Here is a 19,251-nt window from a genome sequence, read left to right as displayed (position 1 = left end):
CTGGCAGGGGAATTCTGGGAATTGAAGTCCACTCTTCTAAAGCATGCTGGCAGGGGAATTCTGGGAGCTGAACTCCACCCATCTTAAAGCATGCTGGCAGGGGAATTCTGGGAGCTGAAGTCCACCACTCTTAAAGCATGCTGGCAGGGGAATTCTGGGAATTGAAGTCCACTCCTTAAAAGCATGCTGGCAGGGGAATTCTGGGAGCTGAACTCCACCCATCTTAAAGCATGCTGGCAGGGGAATTCTGGGAATTGAAGTCCACTCCTCTAAAGCATGCTGGCAGGGGAATTCTGGGAGCTGAACTCCACCCATCTTAAAGCATGCTGGCAGGGGAATTCTGGGAGCTGAGGTCCACCCCTCTTAAAGCATGCTGGCTGAGGAATTCTGGGAGTTGAAGTCCACCCATTTTGAAGTTGCTAAGGTTGAGAAACGCTGATGTAAACCAAAGGAGGAACTTGGAATAGTGACTACAGTTCCCAGGATCCCTCAGTAATGGCCACAGTGACCAGCTTTATGACCGTCACGACTTAACAGTCGTTCAGTCGAAACCACCTGTACATCTACAGCACAGTTCAAAGCTTTCGAAGGGGAAGTAAATTCTGGCAGAAAATCTCCCTGCAACTCAAAACCTGTCACGCTAAACCAGATTTGGGGATGCTTGCCTTTGCCAAGCCCAGATCCAGCAGACAAGAAGAAAAAAAGACTTATCAAGATTTCAGATGCAAACATTTATTTTCTCTTCCCAACCAGGTCCAAAATGAAAGGAAAAACAGAATCAAACAAGTGGGTTTTTTAAAAAAAATCTATACAACAGTGCTTCCCCAACCTTTTTTCTGTCTAAAAACCACAAACTATTTTTGGGCTTTAGCAAACGTTTTTATTTTGTTGCACTTTTATGAAGGCCGAAATGGGGGAAAAAAATCCTACTTCAACAGAGGTAAAAGCTTGGATATTTAATTTTATTTACTGAATTAAATTTTCGTGAGGCCCACGGATCACGATTGCCGCCTCCTCGCAGGAGATTCATCCTGAATTTATTAACAAAAAAAACCCCAAACGGTCCCTTGTTTTCTTCAAAAACCAGCGTTTTGCACTGACACGAGTTTCACCGTTCCTTCTGCAAAACCATTAGTGAGTTTGTGTGTTGTTGGTACCCCCCAAAACCCCACATTTACCTAGTTTAGGCAAGTTTGGGAAGCACTGCTATAAAGGTAGTGCGCGACTTACAATTCTGTTCGTTTAGCGACCGTTCAGAGTTACGACGCCACTGGACAAAGTGACTTAGGACCGTTTTTCGCACTTATGACCGTTGCAGCATCCCCAATGGTCACGTGATCAAAATTCAGGCACATGTATTTACGAGGGTTGCTGTGTCCCAGGATCATGTGATCACCATTGGTGATCTTCCCAAGCGGCTTCCGACAGGCAAAATCAATGGGAGGGGGAAGGGGGAGAGAGAGCTGGATTTACTTAACGACTGCCTGATTCGTTTAACAACCTGCCTAACCCCGCTGAAGAACCGTGAGAGAAGCCAGATCCACTTAAGGACGGGGTGACTCCCTGAACAAGCGCAGCGATCTGCTTAACGACCGTGTCGAACACCGGTCGCCCAATTAGCAAGCACCTCGGCCTGCCCACGGGAATTCTGATCCCAAATGCGGTGGCGGAGTTGAGCACTACTTCAACAGGGAACAGCGACGGAGGATCCAATTCCCCATCTTTCTCTAGGCTTTGAAGATCCAGAGGCATGTACAGAGCGAAAGCCGAGGAAATCCCAAATGGTCCTTTCTACCTGCCTGCCGTCTCGGCAGCTTCTCCATCCGCCCAGCCCACGGATGCTTTTTCGACGCACCACGTTTGATTTGGCGACGGCCGCGGGCGCCACCCGGCCGCGCGTCGCAGCTGCCCCTCCACCTTGTGTTAATAAGCAAACGGCGACGACGGTTAGCAAACAAAAACTCTCCAGGTAAGCAGGGGCGGAAGGGAAGCCAACCGGTCCAAACGCAGGAGGTCTCTCCGAGCGATTTCCTCCACACCCGAGGACTCGGTCGCCATCCTTAAGGTTTCTCCCTCCGGATTTCGGCAGCTTCAGGTGCCGGCCCCGGCTTCGTGCGAGGAAACGGAGGAGAGGGAACGGCTGGCCGGGGGAGTGAAGCCCCCCAACATCCGCCATTGGAAGATGCTGGTGTCCTTGCCCCCCATGGAGATGAGGTGGCCATCGTCGTGGGTGAAACGGACGTTGGTGACGTGGCTGCCGTGGCCGGTGTAGACGTGGCTGGGAGCCTGCAGAAGATCAGGAACATGGGGAAGGGGGGGGGGAGAAAGAGACATTAAAAACTACGCTGTTTGATTGGGACGCCCCGAAACTCCAAAGTGGGGTGGAATTCTCCTGCCGATCTTATTTTGAAGGGCGGGGAAAGGCGGAGAAGAATTCAGGCCAGGGTTGACAGTGATACAGGTAATCCTCAATTTACAAACCGTTCTTTCAGTTTGGTTAGAAGATAAATTTAAACTGATATTATTGATACCTTTTAGAAAAAATACAACCCATGTTGATAGGCAACGGTACATTTACTTACAACAACGAGAGCTGCGTTTGCTTAGTGTGGAAAAATGTCTCATTAGCAGATGAAAAGAGGAAGTACTGGAGGGTGTCACATTGGATTAAGTGGGAAGAAGCTTACGTGTACCACGAAATGACTAGTGGGCTCGGTCATCACGTTGTTTAATTAGGCGCTTGATTGTAAAAACAGAAAATCAATAAAATATTTGTAAAAAAAAAAGAAGAAGGAGAAGAAGGAGGAGAAGAAGAAGAAGAAGAAGAAGAAGAAGAAGAAGAAGAAGAAGAAGAAGAAGAAGAAGAAGAAGAAGAAGAAGAAGAAGAAGAAGAAGAAGAAGGATAAGAACCATCAAACAATGCCTGGGCATTGCTTCCCAGCCATAAATATTTAATAATCAGGTCTGGACTGAGGGGTTTTAATGATTTTAAATTGAGATTTTAATTCTTGGGGCCATATTTAATTTAATTTAATTTTAACTTCATTTTATGCCGTATTGTTTTTCAATTTTGCCCTGTAAACCGCCCTGAGTCCTGCGGGAATAGGGCGGTATACAAATTGAATTAATAATAAATAAATAAATTCTTCCCGGTAAGAGTGCCCATCTTCCCTACCGCCCATCCCCCACCCCCCGACTCCTACCTTGGGCTTGGCACAAGGGTACTGGAAGAGATGCACTTTGCAAAAATCGTCCGCCACAGCCACCACCCGCTCGTTGTGCGAACGGCACAGGGAGTTGATATCCGTGCCGTCCGAGCCATCGGGCCAAACCCCTGGAAAGAGGAAGAAGAAAAGGAGAGTTTAATTGGATTTCGTCCATCTGGTTTTGTGATGCCTGCCCATTCCGGGAGATTCCGGACCGCTCACAAAAAAAAAAACCAACCAACCCCAACCACTGTCAAAAAACAGTAAATCCGTTACCGAAAACGTGGAAACCCAGCACACAGGTGTAGGAGGCCCATTCCCGATCCCGGTTGTCAAACCGATTCCGTACTAGCTTGCAACCTTTGGCCACTTCCCCTGAAAGGAGAACCACGATTGCGATTGGGGTGTTTCTTTCTATCCTGCCCTTATTACTTTTAATGAATGACTCAAGTATAAATAAATAGCCCTTCCTTCTCCCGTTTTCCTCACAACAGCCATCCCGGGAGGCGGGTTGGGCTGGGAGGGAGGGAGGGACTAGCCAGAAGGCGCCTCGTCGGTTTTTCATGGCTAAGGTGGGACTAGAATTCCCAGTCTCCTGGTGATTGGCTTCAAGTCACCCGGCTTGCTTTCATGCCTAAGGCAGGACTAGAACTCACCGCCTCCTGGTGATTGGCTCAAAGCCACCCAGCAAGCTTTCATGGCTAAGGCGGAACTAGAACTCACCGCCTCCTGGTGATTAGCTCAAAGTCACCCAGCTGGCTTTCATGCCAAAGGCGGGACTAGAACTCACCGCCTCCTGGTGATTGGCCCAAAGTCACCCAATTGGCTTTCATGCCTAAGGCAGGTCTAGAACTCACTGTCTCCTGGTGACTGGCTCTAAGTCACCCAGCTTGCTTTCATGCCTAAAGCAGGACTAGAACTCACCATCCCCTTGTGAGTGGCCCAAAGTCAACCAATTGGCTTACATGACTAAGGTGGGTCTAGAACTCAGTTCCCCTGGTGATTGGCCCAAAGTCACCTAGCTGGCTTTCATGCCTAAGGCGGAACTAGAACTCACTGTCTCCTGCTTTCTAGCCTGGTGCTTCACCCCCTGCTCTCTCTCTCCCTCGCTTTTTTTTGCCTCTCTCTGTCTCTCTGTCTCTCTCTCTCTGTCTCTCTCTCTCTCTCTCTCTCTCTCTCTCCCTCCCTTTTTTTGCCTCCCTCTCTCTCTCTCTCTCTCTCTCTCTCTCTCTCTCTCTCTCTCTCTCTCTCTCTCTCTCTCTCTCTCTCTTGTGAGAAAAAAAGCCTGCTGCTGCATTTTAAAAAGTAAACTTACAATACAAGATTTCATAATCCCCGGAATTGGACATGATGAAGTTCCCATCTTTGGACCAATCCAGATGGGTAATGAAGCTGGAGTGCCCCTGAAGTGAGAGAGAAAGAAGAGATCGATTGTCCGATACTTTCAGAGTGGCAAGATAACAAAGGATAATAAGCAAGCAGAATCAGGCCGAAAGACCCAAAACGCAAATTTTTTTTAAAAAAAAAACACGTTTTCAAATGTTTATGGCAGTTTACTAAACTTTTAATTTTCCTTTCAGGCTAAGATGGAACAAAAGTTCCATTTTTCCCTTACGCCAGCGGAATGGTTTATTTTTCTTTATCTGGCTTTTTTAATTGGCTTTTTAGGGTTGCTTCTGTACAAACCTCTGTGTTTTGTATACTTGTCTGTGGCCCAGAGTTATTTCATTAAGAAGAGCACCCATCATAATTTGCAGAATAAATAAACAAACAAATTTCCAAGAAGTTGATGTGTTTTTGTTTCATTCTTTCCACCACCCAGAATTAACCGTTCCCTCCGGCTGGCTCTATCTATATTTCTCGCCCTTCTGCTCACCGTGCAGCGGCCAAAACGAGTATATTTATGCCCTTTCTCTTCCACACTGTATATATAGATGAAGTTGTCATGGGAACCAATGGCCAGGAACTCTCCATCTAGCATAAAAAAAATGACAAAATTAAAAAAAAAACAAGTTTAAAGTAGGCCGGAGAGAAAGGAAGTCTCGCCTATCTCCATCAGCAAAGGAATTATGATTGTTGGCTGCATAGTCAGCCAGATGTTTAGTCTGGATTTGGCATTTTTATCCACTAGTTGAGTCCTTCCCAACAATCTGGGATGTGACCATCATTTGCCAGATCAGAAGGGGAGAGACAGACCCTAGGATCTGATCTTGCTCCCTGTTTTGCTGCTTAACCTTTTCCAACCCCAAAAAACGAAAAACAAACCACACGTAAATCCAATTATAGAAATTATTTCTTGCTCCGGGTTGAACGGTGGGGGTTACTGATGTTCTCAGAGCTTGGCCGTTTTCTCGCAGACGTTATGCTACCAAGCTATATAACATCATCCGCGCACGGGGGGAGCGAACTGTGCTGGCTGTTGATATAAGTAGCTTGCCCCACCAGTCTTAATTTGTGGTTTCTAACACCCAGATAAGCAGGAAACAACACCAGATGAATAATCAAAGAAGAAACAATAGAAGGAGGGAGGGAGGGAGGAAGGAAGGAAAGAATGGGAGGGAGGGAGGAAGGAAGAGGGAGGGAGGGAGGGAGGGAAGGAAGGAAGGAAGGAAGGAAGGAAGGAAGGAAGGAAGGAAGGAAGGAAGGAAGGAAGGAAGGAGAGAATGGGCGGGAGGGAGGAAGGAAGGAAGGAAAGGAAGGAGAGAATGGGAGTGAGGAAGGAAGGAAGAGGGAGGGAAAGAAGGAAGGAAGGAAGGAAGGAAGGAAGGAAGGAGAGAAAGGGAGGGAGGGAGGAAGGAAGGAAGGAAGGAAAGAAGGAAGGAGAGAATGGGAGTGAGGAAGGAAGAAAGAGGGAGGGAAAGAAGGAAGGAAGGAAGGAAGGAAGGAAGGAAGGAAGGAAGGAAGGAGAGAAAGGGAGGGAGGGAGGGAGGGAGGAAGGAAGGAAGGAAGGAAGGAAGGAAGGAAGGAAGGAGAGAATGGGAGGGAGGGAGGAAGGAAGGAGAGAATGGGAGGGAGGAAGGGAGGGAGGGAGGAAGGAAGGAAGGAAGGAGAGAATGGGAGGGAGGGAGGGAGGAATGAAGGAAGGGAAGAGAGAATGGGAGGGAGGGAGGGAGGGAGGAAGGAGGGAGGAAGGAAGGAAGGAAGGAAGGAAGGAAGGAAGGAAGGAAAAAAGGAAGGAGAGAATGGGAGGGAGGGAAAGAAGGAAGGGAGGAAGGAAGAAAGGAAGGAAGGAGAGAGGGAGGGAGGAAAGAGGAATCACTTCACTCTCCCAGGCATTGCTGATATCACCTAGCTTGGTAATGAAATGTCTGCAGGAAAACAACCAAGCTCAGAGAATACCAAGAATTCAGCAAAGACGAGAAGATCAAAAATGAACAGGAAATCTAACCTGGGGAATAACGTACTACAGAGAGCTGTTCGTTTCCATCTGTGTAGCTGGACAAAACCTGTCGCGTCTCCGTCTCCAGCACCTGCCATCTGAGGGAGATAAAAGCGTTGCTGATGTACCTTTGATCTTGCCAAAATATTGTTTGTCTAGGGTTTTAGCAGCTATGGGAACAAAAGGAAAGATCCCGTTGATCCGAGCTGGCACCCACGCACCCTGCAGGGTAGGGCAGAGGAACTAAGCTTTCGTCTGCTACCGTCTTGGTTTCGGAGAAGCTGTTCCCCAAACCAGCAGCTTGATGGGAGGGTGGGGGGGAGGTAAATTACCGTCCAGTGCTGAGTCCCACAGTCACCACTTTCCCACTAGGGTGGAAATCAGCGCAGAGTCCTGTTTCCTGGGAAGGTGAAAGAGAGAAAGAGGGAGAGAGAGAAAGAAAAGAGAAAGAGAAAGAAAGAAAAAAGAGAGAAAGAGAAAGAGAAAGAGAAAAAAAGAGAGAGAAAGAAAGAGAGATGTTGGTGGTTATTTGTAAAAAGGGAGAAGGATCCTTGTGCCTGGGACCAGGCTCTTGATAGGAGAGGAATTAGGTTTGGTAACTGCAGTGGCAAAACTCACATTCATTTGGAAGCCATCTATTGCCACGGACATTATTGGGGAGAATTGTGCCCGATTTTCGGACCTTTTTTTTTTTGACACGGATGTTAAGCGAAACCTGGCAGTTGTTTACATGAAAAACACGGTCATTAAACGAATCCAGCTCTTTCCCCCCCCCATTGGCTTTGCCAGCTGGGAAGGTCAGAAAGGGCAATCACCAAGAACCCGGAACATTGCAATCGTCATAAAAACATCTCAGTGGCCAAGCACCCACATTTTGATCCCTTGAGGATGCTGCAACAGCTGTTCAGCGTGAAGATCCGTCGTTAAACGCTTTTTGCAGTGCCGTTGCAACTGGACGGTCGTTAAATGGACGGCTGTAAGCCCGGGGGTGGTGGGCTGCAGTTGTTCTATTCCCTCCCGCCGTACCTCTAAGGTGAGACTCCAAGCCATCATGTGTTCACCACCATCCCACAGGCAGAGCTGCTTGTCGTAGCCACAAGTGACGAAAAGGTCCCGCGAAGGGTGAGTCCCCAGACCCCAGAGTTCGTCTGTGTGGCCCTGCAAAAGGAGGAGAAACTGAGTCACGGCTGAGAATACGGAGTCACTTGGAATCCTGCCTCCAGTTTTGGTCACCACGATGTAAAAAACATTGCCGAGACTCTAGAAAGAGGGCAGAGAAGAGCAACCAAGATGATCAGGGGACTGGAGACCAAAACATATAAGGAACGGCTGCTGGAATTGGGTCTGTCCAGTCTAATGAAGAGAAGGACCAGCGGGGACAGGATAGCAGCCTTCCAATCTCTCAGGGGCTGCCCCAAAGAAGAGGGAGTCAAGCTCTTCTCCAAAGCACCCGAAGGCAAGACAAGAAGCAACAATGGATGAAAACTCATCAAGGAGAGAAGCAACCAGGAACGGAGGAGAAATTTCCTGACAGTTAGAAGAATTCACCAGTGGAACAGCCTGCCTCCAACCCTGGAAGTTTTTAAGAAGAGACTGGGCAGCCATTTGCCTGAAATGGTATAGGGCTTCCTGCCTGAGCAGGGGGTTGGAATAGACGACCTCCAAGGTCCCTTCCAACTATATTATTATTCATTAAACATGAACCTCAGTCAACTGAACATTCAAATTGACTGGTGCTGGTGGTTGACACGGGTTGCTGCCAGCATCCTAGGTATCAACCAGGTACTTCTTATCATCATCATCATCATCATCATCATCATCATCATCATCATCAGGTGGAAGGCAGGAGGCTGGGGCTAGGAGGAGCGTTGAAGTGGGGTCGTCTCTGCTCACCTGGATGATGGGTTTGAAGCCTTCGGCCAAACTGCCCCGTAGGAGAGCGTTGCGTGTGGTCCCCACCAAAAGCTCCCCACTCTCGCCCTCTGCGATGGTGCGCACGGCGCCAAATTGCTCCGGTATCTGAGCCGAACATTACAGGAAGGAACTTGTACTGACGTGCACCTGCTGAAGTGTTTCTTTCCCTCCCACCTCCATACACACACACACACACACACACACACACACACGCCTTACCTCCACCTCCTGGAGGACAGTGAGGAGGGGGCTCCACTGAACCAAACGACGGTCCTTGCCGCCCCCGCTCAAGACCGAACCGTCACGGCACAGGCAAAGGCAAAAGATGCTCCCTTCGTGCGCGTGGGTCTGCTTGCTGATCTGATAGGTCTCTGTTGGAGGGAGAGACAGAGCTGGGCCCACGTACAGTCACAAGTTTATCCGGTGTAGCTTTTCATCGGATTTTGTTTTTTTAAATCAACGGAATCCACTCTTTTACAGGGGGTCTTTGTTTTCCCACCGCAACCCAGCCCAGAATTTACGTTGCTAAGCGAGACAGTCGCTAAGCGAGTTTGCGCCACCACCACCCCCCGTTTTACGACAAGGGGATTGCTCACAGTCCCGAGGTCCGCCTTGCCCATCCTGACGAGGGTCTCAGCCTCTCTCCGCTTCTGCTTACCTTTCGCCCCCTTGCCCAGCGTGCGAACGTCGGCCGCTGCCCTCGCCCAGGTGAGGATGTTGCCTTCGGAATCCCCCGTGAGGACATCCCCATGGGTGTCAAAGACAAAGCACTGGATAAACTTCGGCTTCTTGTATTTCTAGCCAGGGAAACGAAGGGAAGAGCTGAATATGACAAGGGGGCCATTTGCGTGAAGTGTCTCAGCTCTGCAAAGTGCCTAGAGAGGCAATTTGGTCTCGGGATTAAGGCGCCAGGCTAGTCCCACCTTAGGCAGGAAAGCCGGTTGGGTGACTCTGGGCCAATCACAAGGAGACGGTGAGTTCTAGTCCCGACTTAGGAATGAAAGCTGGTTGGGTGACTGTGGGCCAATCACAAGGAGACAGTGAGTTCTAGTCCCGCCTTAGGCATGAAAGCCGGTTGGGTGACTGTGGGCCAATCACAAGGAGACAGTGAGTTCTAGTCCCGCCTTAGGCATGAAAGCCGGTTGGGTGACTCTGGGCCAATCACCAGGAGACGGTGAGTTCTAATCCCGACTTAGGTATGAAAGCCGGCTGGGTGACTCTGGGCCAATCACCAGGAGACGGTGAGTTCTAGCACCATTTTAGGCATGAGTGAGTTTGGACCAAACACCCAGGGACAGTCAATTCTAGTCCTAGTTTAAGCGTGAAAGCTGGCTGGGTGTTTTTACGCCCATCACCAGGAGATGGTGAATTCTAGTTCCACCTTAGTTCCTGAAAGCTGACCGGATGACTTTGGGGGCCAATCGCCAGGAGACGGTGAGTTACATAGATATAATCCTTCCGAGATTCTTTTACCCCAAAGATCCCCTGTTTCTTGGTTAGGCTGCTTCCCAGCCAGGTCCAGAAATAGACGTGGGATTTTCCAGCTGTGATTATGTTGCTGCTGTCTTGGGGATTAAACTCCACCATCAGGACGGATTCGTTGGTACTCTGGATAGGAAAAGGAAGAGCAAAAAAAAACAAAACCCTCAGGCTAGGATCCATTCTTGAGTGCGTAACAGATCTCCTGCAGGATCAAAATACCAATTCACGTAGGCCGCCATCCTACCTGCAAATACAGGTACTCCTCGACTTACATTCGCAATTCAGCCCAACATTTCCGTCACTAAGCGTGACAGTCATTAAGTGAGTTTGGCCCCGGTTTTTACGACCTTTCTTGCCACAGTCCTTAAGGAAATCACTGCAGTTGTTACATTAGTCACACGGTCATTACACGAATCCGGCTTCCCCCCTGGATTTTGCTGGTCAGAGGGTCGCAAAAGGGGATCACGTGACACACACCCCCCAGGACGTTGCGACCGTCACAAATACGAGTCAGTTGCCAAGCGTCCGAAAGTAAATCGCGCGACCACGGGGATCCTGCAACGGTCGTTAAGTGTGAAAAACGGCCGCGAGTCCCTTTTTTTCCACGGCCGTGGTGACTTTGAACGGTCCCAAAACGAGCTGTCTTCCCACAACAAATATTCCACGTCTTCCCATTTGGTCTTTTGCAAACCCAAAGTCGGCGATTCAAACCCCCCCCTTTTTTTTTGGGAACCGTCTCCCTGTTCTGGTTTCTCCGCTTCCATCCCTGCATGCTCCTCCCGCTTTAAAAAAAAACATAAGCCCATCTGGCTGACAAGCCAGCATCGCGGCATCTCCCGTCGGCCTCTTTCCCCCTCTCGTCACCTTGATTTCAGCTTGCTTGGTGCCACGGAGGCAGTCCCACACGGAGAGCATGTGCTCGTTGGATTCGTCGATCACGCACAGGTAGGCGCCCTCGTCCTGGTTGGGGGCAGAAAAGAAACGGCAGGTCAGGGTGGAACGGTGCGCGGGAAAGACCTTGGGGGATGGAGGAAAAAGATGCCCCCCCTCCCCCAAGGGAACGGCCAGCCAAGAAACAGCTGCGTGACGGGGCAGCGCAAAAGACTCAGAAGGGACCTTGCTTAGTTTCCCGAGCTGCGAAGGAGAAAGAAGAGATGCTGCAAAGCAACAGCCAGATAACAGACAACTGAACCCTGGGCTGCATAAGGGATGGAGAAAGAGGTCCGGAAGGGACAACCCGCTCTTCCTTAGGCTGTAAAGGAAGGGGTAGGGTGAGAGAATCTAGAGACCGAGTGCCCAAACGTCAACCCAAAACCCACTTCTGTATCATCGGGTGCCGGGTGGGCGTGGCCCTTTGGGTAGGCGTGGCCAATAGGGTGGGTGTGGCCAATTGGGTGAGCGTGACTGCAGTGGTAGCTCCAGACTGGGTGGGACTAAAAAGTTCAATCAATCAATTCCAACTTGGTGAGAATTTTTTTTTCCCACGAGAAGTTGATTAATTGAGGTTGACTCAGCCTTCCATCCTTCCGAGGTAGGTAAAATGAGGACCCAGATTGTTGGGGGCAATTAAGCTGACTTTGTAATAATGCCGCTTGGGGGGGTGTGTGGAAGCCCTAATAAGCAGGCATATACATAGAATGAAGGCTACTGCTAAGCTTGTAAGCCGCCCTGAGTCTTCGGAGAAGGGCGGGATATAAATGGAATTAAAATAAAAAATAAATAAATAAAATGAGGACCCAGATTGTTGGGGGCAATTAAGCTGACTTTGTAATAATGCCGCTTGGGGGGGTGGCGAAAGCCCTAATAAGCAGGCATATACATAGAATGAAGGCTATTGCTAAGCACATTTGATTTGTGCTTAGATTGTAAGCCGCCCTGAGTCTTCGGAGAAGGGCAGGATATAAATGGCATTAAAATAAAATAAAAAAATAAAAATAATTGAACCTTTTTGGGGTGTCCACGGAGGCGGAGGCCTAAAGCGAAAAGGTTTTATAAAACCCATCTGAAGGCCTAGGACAGGGGCGACGGCGCGCATGCCCACGGACAGAGAGGGCTCTGCGTGCCACCTGTGGCACCCGTGCCATAGGTTCGCCACCACGGATCTAGATCTAATGAAAAGGGTTCAGAGTTGTGCAGCTCGGTGGGAAAGACTTTTGGAATGTACTATTTGGTTCCGGGCTGCAATCCCACACCGCAAGCCAGACCGAGATGTTCCGTAAAGGGCACGGGTGAGAGAGAGAGAAAGAAAACAACAAACGAAGTTTATTTTTCATTTCTCGCCTTGCCTTTCAAGCCGGGGAGGAACTTACCGCTCTGGAGAAAGCCAAGGAACCGACGCCTCTCTCAAAGCTGCCCAGGCCGATTTGCTGCAAGGTCAGAAGCGTGACGGAGTCCCAGATGTGAACAAAGGGCTGCAGCGGCTGTAGGGAAGACACCCCACCCCCCAAAACCCACGTCAGCGCTTCTGAGCAGCAAAAACTGCGACAGCAGAAAAAGAATTACTTACTTTCTGTTTCCCCGAAAGTAAGGCCTACGCCAGGGGTAGGCAACCTCGGCTCTTTTATGACTCATGGACCAACACCCAGAATTCCTGAGTCAGCTATGCTGACTCAAGAATTCTGGGAGTTGAAGTCCATGAGTCATAAAAGAGCCGAGGTTGCCTACCCCTGGCCTATGCCAAAAAACAAGCCCTACCTTGATTTTTGCAGGGGTGGGCCTAATATAAGCCCTACCCCCAAAACCTGGTCATGAAATAAAGCAGCGCTAAGTAAAACTACGACTAAGCCCGCATAATTTTGCTTCGGCTTTCTTTGGTTTTACAGACCAGCAAAGGTTGCAAATAGGACGATTCGTTGTAGTAAAAGTTGGTTTTTCATCCCCCTGCGTGGTCGCTAAACGAGGACTCACTATAGCGTTCTTGATTGTGCTTCTTGTCTGGACGACCTCAAAAGGTCAACAGCGGGATTACCTTGCCGTCCTTGTCCACGCCGGCCATCTGCCCCGAGGCCACACGAACTCCGTCAGGATGTACTGCAAGACTACAAGAAATTGAAAAAAATCCCACTTGCAAACCTTTTCCGATTCTATCCGCCATCGCTTCCCTTCTGAAGGAGAAACCAGGTGCTGGTAAGTTCTAGTCCTGACTTAGGCGTGAAAGTCAACTGGGTGACTTTGGGCCAATCACCAGGAGACGGTGAGTTCTAATCCCACCTTAGGCATGAAGGCCAATGGGGTGACTTTGGGCCAATCACCAGTGGATGGCGAGTTCTAGTCCCACCTTAGGCATGAAATGGGGATGGGGAATTCTGGAAACTGACGTCCCCAAATTTTAAAGTCGGGAAGATTGGAGATCCTGTTCTAAATGGTGGACTGCTAAAGTGAGGGAGCTTGGAAGGGGGAACCATCAATCTGATGCAATCCTTAAGAGGATTTCTTCATTTCTGGAACCCTTTTGATGTTCGTCCAATTTGTTCCCCACCCCATCCAGCCACCCTGGCCAGGGGGGAATATGCTTCTTCCGTCAGATCCTCTGGGATCTGTGATCAAACGAAGATCACCATGATCCACCCACTCACCAGCGCACGCAGTCGGTGTGGCGAAGATAGTGGCGCTGCGTGCGCCGCTGGACGTGGTAAAGCACCACCACGCAGGCAATGAAGTAGACCAGCTCGCCGGATGTTAAGACGTAGAGGTTGGAACGGCAGTCACGTCCCCGGTAACCGTAACTGGAGGGGTGTTAAGGAAACGAGCGGGACCCTTTTGAGAGGAGTTTGAGTTTTCACCTTGGCCACTGGAAGCCGTTGGGGGCTTCGATTCCCAGAGTTCCACTGCCCGCCTGGAATTCTGGGAGCTGAAGTCCAGATATAGGTAGGCCTGGAGTTATGACCATAACGTAGCTTTCCCATTACGGTCATCACAATTATAAAATGGACCAGTCAGGTTTTTTTTAATTTTTTAAGGATACACCCAGTCCAGTTGCAGCTTCTGTGTTGGGAGCTCCATGCGCAGATCCTCATAGTTAGGGAAGTCGGATGGGATGTACATGGTGATGGGCCGTCCGCGCAGAAACATCTTGATGGAAAGCCCCTCTGGTGGGACGGTGGAAAGAAGGAATAATTAATTAACTCTGGGATGTGCTTCCCCACCCACACCCACACAAACAGCCATCTCCCACCCACCCTTAAATAAGCCCACCAGCCAGTAACTCCTTTTTAGAAGATCCTCACCCAGGTTATAATTCAAACGCCGAGAGCTTGTTGGTCCTGTAGGGAAGAACAGAAAGAGTCTATTTGGCCTTTTGTCAGCAGAAATAACATCATTATTATTATTATTATTATTATCATTATTAATAATAATAATAATAATAATAATAATAATAATAATAATAATAATAATAATAATGACATAGAAAATAGTAAAATTACACTGCTCTGGGACTTCAAAATTCAAACAGACAAGCACCTGCCACATAATACCCCGGACTTAACAATTGTCGATAAGAAAGACAAAAAAGTCTGGATAGTGGACGTGGCAGTGCCCGGAGACAGCAGAATAGACGAAAAAGAACTGGAGAAGATCACAAAATATGAAGACCGACAAATAGCAATAGAACGACTGTGGCAAAGGCGAGCAAGGGTGGTACCAATAGTAATAGGCACCTCGGGTGCAATCCCCAAACCAGCTGGAGCACCACTTGGACACCATCCATCGGCATTGACAAATTCGCCATCAGTCAATTGCAAAAGGCGGCCTTACTGGGAACTGCTTCCATCCTGCGACGAGATCTGTAATACCCATCAAACATCCCCATCTGCCTATCCCAGGTCCTTGGGAAGGACTCGACTGGTAGACAAAAATGCCAAACCCAGCCCGAACATCTGGCTGACTGTGTGATGATCAATTATCATCATCATCATCACAATCAAATTTCTCCTGGTCCTGGAGAAACAACAACAAAAAAATCATGCTTGCAAAATGCAAACACACAAACACAGCCAGCAGAGCTCACCTGGACTTAAAGTGGGATCCTTCGATCGGCTGCAAGGTAAAAGAAAAAAAAGGTTAGTCATTTTTTTTCTTTCAGTGCCGAACGTTTGCAAAACCGAGGAAGCGCCTGTGTGGTAGACAAAGTGCCTTTTTCCTCACTTTTCCAGGCTGCTGGAACGGTTAAAAAGGTTAGCCGTCGAAGCCGCTTTCTTTGGGGGAGGCTGTTTGGTCCTGGCGAGCTTGTCGGAGGAGCTGTTCCTTCGCAGCCTGGAAAGGAAAGAAATCCGACCGTCACGCAAAGGATGAGGGAGAGGGTGAAAAAAGAACAAGAAAGGAAAGGAGTCGGATTTAATGCGGAGGAAGAAAGGAAAAAAATTCAGGGGAAAAGGGAAGAAGAGCCAGATTCCAGCGAAAGGCAGGAGGTGAAAGAAAATACAAGAGGCAGGAAGGAAAAACAGAGGTGACACAAAGATTAAAAAAAAAAAGGAAAAACGATAGAAAGAATCAACGTCGGTTTCATGCAAAGGAAGAAGGGGGGGAAAAAACGAAAGAAAGAAGTCAGGTTTGAACGGAAAGGAAGAAAGAAAAGGAAAGATAGCAGAGACATATATAAATAGACGTGATGGATTCGATTATATATATAATAGAAAGGAAAAAAAGAGCAAAGGAAGGAAAAAAGAAAGATAATAGCAAGAAAAGGAATGGAGAGATGTAAAGGAAATATTTCATATGTATGTGTGTGTGTGTGTGTGTGCGCACACACACACACACACACACGATTGGATTATATAGAACAGAAAGGGAAGACTCAGGTTTAGTGCAAAGGAAGACAGGAAAAGAAAGATAATAGAAAGATATATAAATATATAATAGACTGGATTATATAGAACAGCAAGGGAAGACTCAGGTTTAGTGCAAAGGAAGAAAGGAAAAGAAAGATAAGAGAAAGATATGTAAATATATAATAGACCGGATTATATAGAACAGCAAGGGAAGACTCAGGTTTAATGCAAAGGAAGACAGGAAAAGAAAGATAATAGAAAGATATGTAAATATATAATAGACTGGATTATATAGAACAGCAAGGGAAGACTCAGGTTTAATGCAAAGGAAGAAAGGAAAAGAAAGATAATAGAAAGATATGTAAATATATAATAGACTGGATTATATAGAACAGAAAGGGAAGACTCAGGTTTAGTGCAAAGGAAGAAAGGAAAAGAAAGATAATAGAAAGATATGTAAATATATAATAGACTGGATTATATAGAACAGCAAGGGAAGACTCAGGTTTAGTGCCAAGGAAGAAGAAAAAGGATAATCATAGAAACATTCAGATTTCTTGCAGGAGAAATAGAATCATCATAGCGATAAGCCCTTAAACTTAAGAGCCCTCTCTAAGCCGTTTACAGAGTCAGCATCTCACCCCAAACGATCTGGATCCTCATTTTAGCCCACCTGGACCTCCCCAGATTGCTGATTCCCACCCCCCTGCAACCCTAACCCTGTATAAATCCAGGGAGGGGGGAAAGATCCTATTCCTGCAAAGCCAGTTCTCCTTCATCCCTCTTAAGTTTAGAAACTCACAGCTCCTTTTTGGTGGCCATCACATTCTGAAGGGTGGGCAGCGGGGAGGCTGGGGTGCCGCTGCTCCCTTCCGAGGGGGGCTCCGGGGAGGGCGATCCTGGCCCCGGAGGCTGGCCCCCAAGCCTGGACTGCCCCGGGCTTGGAGGTTTGTCCCTGGTGGCACCTGGCGGGGGTTCTCCAACGTCTTGAGCTTCCTGGAGGCAGCTGCCGGTAGGATGTTGGTTGGAGCCGAGAGCTTCGGGGTCCTCCTGGACTGTCTGTAGCTCGGCAGCCACGTTCTCCCTCTCGGCTGACGGCCCAAGAGAGGTCTTCTCTGCTTTGACGAGGTCACCACCACCGTTCAGAGCTCCAGCCAAGTCCACCTCGCCAAGACTGGAAGACTTTCCCCTCGTAGCTGAGGTCTCCTCTGCCCGTCGAAGGCCTCCATTGCTCAGAGGCTTTTCTGCATCCCTCCCCGGCATCGAAAGGTCCTCGGTTTGTGTCCCGACGCTGATCCTGGAGCCCTGGATCTTCTCCGCTTCAAAGGCCCGTTCTCCCCGGCTTCCGAATTTGGGGGCCAGGCTTGAACTGCAAACAGGAAAGAAGAGAGTCCGTAATTCGTTTGGGCTCCAGGGTTCCTCTGACTTGGCCACTGCCCCCGACCCCAAACTAATTTATGACGGACGCTGCGACCGTCGTTAAGTGGGAGTCGGTTGCCCAGCGTCTTTGATCCCGTGATGCTGCGACGGTCCTAAGTGTGGAAAAACGGTCGTGTTATAAGTTGCTTTTTTCAATGCCACTGTAACTTCAAACAGTCACTAAACGAACTGTCGTAAGCCGAGGACATACCTGTATATTATACATATATTGCGGGAAAGTACCTGGAATTTCTGGAGGCCAGCGGAGACAGGATCCATTGGGCATTATTGCCTCTGGGAAGGAGGGCAGGCTCTTTAGCGTCTGCTGTGGAGGAAATATGTTATTGCAGGAACCGAGGGCATCTAAGTCAGATCGACTTTGTAAAAACTTGCATGTCTGAATGCGCTTCCCCAGAGGAATCGGGTAAGGGTTGGTCTGAGAGTTTTACCCCCACTGTTTTCGTGGACTGGCCTCAGTTCCCTTATCTATCCACTGCCCTGGCGATGGTCCTGTCTACGGTCCTCCACGATCATTCACTCAGGACACTATTTATTTATTTATTTATTTTATTTTAATCCCATTTATATCCCGCCCTTCTCCGAAGACTCAGGGCGGCTTACAATTTAAGCACAAACCAAGTGCTTAGCAATAGCCTTCATTCTATCTATATGCCTGCTTATTAGGGCTTTCACACACACCCCAAGCGGCATTATTACAAAGTCAGCTTAATTGCCCCCAACAATCTGGGTCCTCATTTTACCTACCTGGGAAGGATGGAAGGCTGAGTCAACCTTGAGCCTGGTGGGACTCGAACCTGCACTAATGGCAGGCAGCTGGTGTTACTTAAGGAGGCATTAGCCCACTGCTCCACCAAGGCTCTCACTACAGCAGGGGTCTCCAAACTTGGCCCACTTTAAGACTTGTCAACTACAACACCCAGAACCCCTCAGCCTATAACTTTAAGACTTGTGGACTTCAACTCACAGAATCCCCAGCCTGCCACTTTAACGCTTGTGGACTTCAACTCCCAGAATTCCCCAGCCTGCCACTTTAACGCTTGTGGACTTAAATTCCCCGAATTCCCCAGCCTGCAACTTTAAGACTTATGGACTTCAAACCGCAGAATTCTCCAGCCAGCCACTTTAAGACTTGTGTACCTCAACTCCCAGAATCCCTCAACCTGCAACTTTTAAGAATTCTGGGAGTTGAAGTCCACAGGTCTTAAGGTTGCCAAGTCTGGAGATCCCTACTCTACAGCATTTCACCTTCCAGCAGCTGCTGTTTGAGCCATGGGATCTGCTGGTCATAGGCATTGAGTCTCCGTAGGGCATCAGCTAAGGCCGACTTCACCAGGGTCAACTCTTCCTCCTGGCTCCGAAGGCGGGAATCGATGTCGACCAGCCAATCCGGGTGAGAGAAGGCACTGTGGCAGTTCAAGAGGTCCTCACCTGGGATGGAGAAGATGGAAAGAGCATTGCAATCAGCCTCCAGAATCCTAGCAGGAGATTTGAGGGGCACACACCAATTAAGAAAGGCTATCATTGGCCCCAATGGGTGGGCTAGACCCGGGGTCTCCAAATTTGACAGCTTTATGACTTGTGGACTTCAACTCCCAGAATTCCTCAGTCAGAAACTTTAAGACCTGTGGACTTCAACTCCCAGAATTCCTTAATGACCATTGGGGGGGGAGCATAAAATCGGGTTGGTTGCGCCATGACCCGCTTTACGACCTTCATGACCTACGACTGCGATGGACAGCAAATCTATCATAATTTTTTTTAAAAAAAACCATAGATTTAAATCTAAATATCTAAATCAAATGTAGCTGCTGTGGCTGCTGTTCACCTCTTCCCTCCTGGACTGTTTTTCCTTTTATGAGGGGGGGTCTTCAAACTTGTCCCTTTTAGGACTTGTGGACTTCATGTCTTGTGACATGTCCTTCATGCCATCAGCCAGCGAAAAAGCAGGCCAACCAGAATAAAATATAAGGCATCCGAGCGATAAAGTCACAACCACAATGTTCATAACCAAGGGATGCCCGTGCCGAGAGCAACACCCAACCTTTATTTAAAAAAAAAGTCT

The 19,251-nt window shown here is 48.5% G+C and overlaps 1 protein-coding gene across 3 annotated transcripts in view; it reads right to left on the bottom strand.

Moving 5' to 3' along the window:
* Positions 1-115: 115 nt before the first annotated feature.
* The window catches only part of EML3 (EMAP like 3), a 29,471-nt gene continuing 10,335 nt past the window's right edge, over positions 116-19,251 (bottom strand). Inside the window, exons 2-24 of one of the 3 annotated variants that reach the window (XM_083374701.1) lie at positions 18,435-18,617; positions 17,412-17,493; positions 16,552-17,118; positions 15,127-15,234; positions 14,990-15,018; positions 14,208-14,243; positions 13,946-14,069; positions 13,557-13,706; positions 12,950-13,019; positions 12,291-12,401; positions 10,846-10,941; positions 9,973-10,107; positions 9,158-9,296; positions 8,719-8,870; positions 8,479-8,604; positions 7,612-7,743; positions 6,918-6,985; positions 6,595-6,683; positions 5,083-5,180; positions 4,522-4,609; positions 3,483-3,581; positions 3,204-3,334; positions 116-2,286 (exon numbers count right to left, since the gene is read on the bottom strand). In XM_083374701.1, the coding sequence (XP_083230827.1) occupies positions 2,092-2,286; positions 3,204-3,334; positions 3,483-3,581; positions 4,522-4,609; positions 5,083-5,180; positions 6,595-6,683; positions 6,918-6,985; positions 7,612-7,743; positions 8,479-8,604; positions 8,719-8,870; positions 9,158-9,296; positions 9,973-10,107; positions 10,846-10,941; positions 12,291-12,401; positions 12,950-13,019; positions 13,557-13,706; positions 13,946-14,069; positions 14,208-14,243; positions 14,990-15,018; positions 15,127-15,234; positions 16,552-17,118; positions 17,412-17,493; positions 18,435-18,617 (3,008 nt within the window). In that variant the 3' untranslated portion in view covers positions 116-2,091. The remainder of the gene's footprint in view (positions 2,287-3,203; positions 3,335-3,482; positions 3,582-4,521; positions 4,610-5,082; positions 5,181-6,594; positions 6,684-6,917; positions 6,986-7,611; positions 7,744-8,478; positions 8,605-8,718; positions 8,871-9,157; positions 9,297-9,972; positions 10,108-10,845; positions 10,942-12,290; positions 12,402-12,949; positions 13,020-13,556; positions 13,707-13,945; positions 14,070-14,207; positions 14,244-14,989; positions 15,019-15,126; positions 15,235-16,551; positions 17,119-17,411; positions 17,494-18,434; positions 18,618-19,251) is intronic. The other 2 variants (XM_083374702.1, XM_083374703.1) reach the window with 2 other exon arrangements.

This window comes from Vipera ursinii (genome assembly GCF_947247035.1).
Source record: "Vipera ursinii genome assembly, chromosome: 15".
NCBI classification, from domain to species: Eukaryota; Metazoa; Chordata; class Lepidosauria; order Squamata; family Viperidae; genus Vipera; species Vipera ursinii.
Note: the sequence above shows the minus strand (reverse complement) of the source record. Positions and strands in the feature narration are given on the sequence as shown.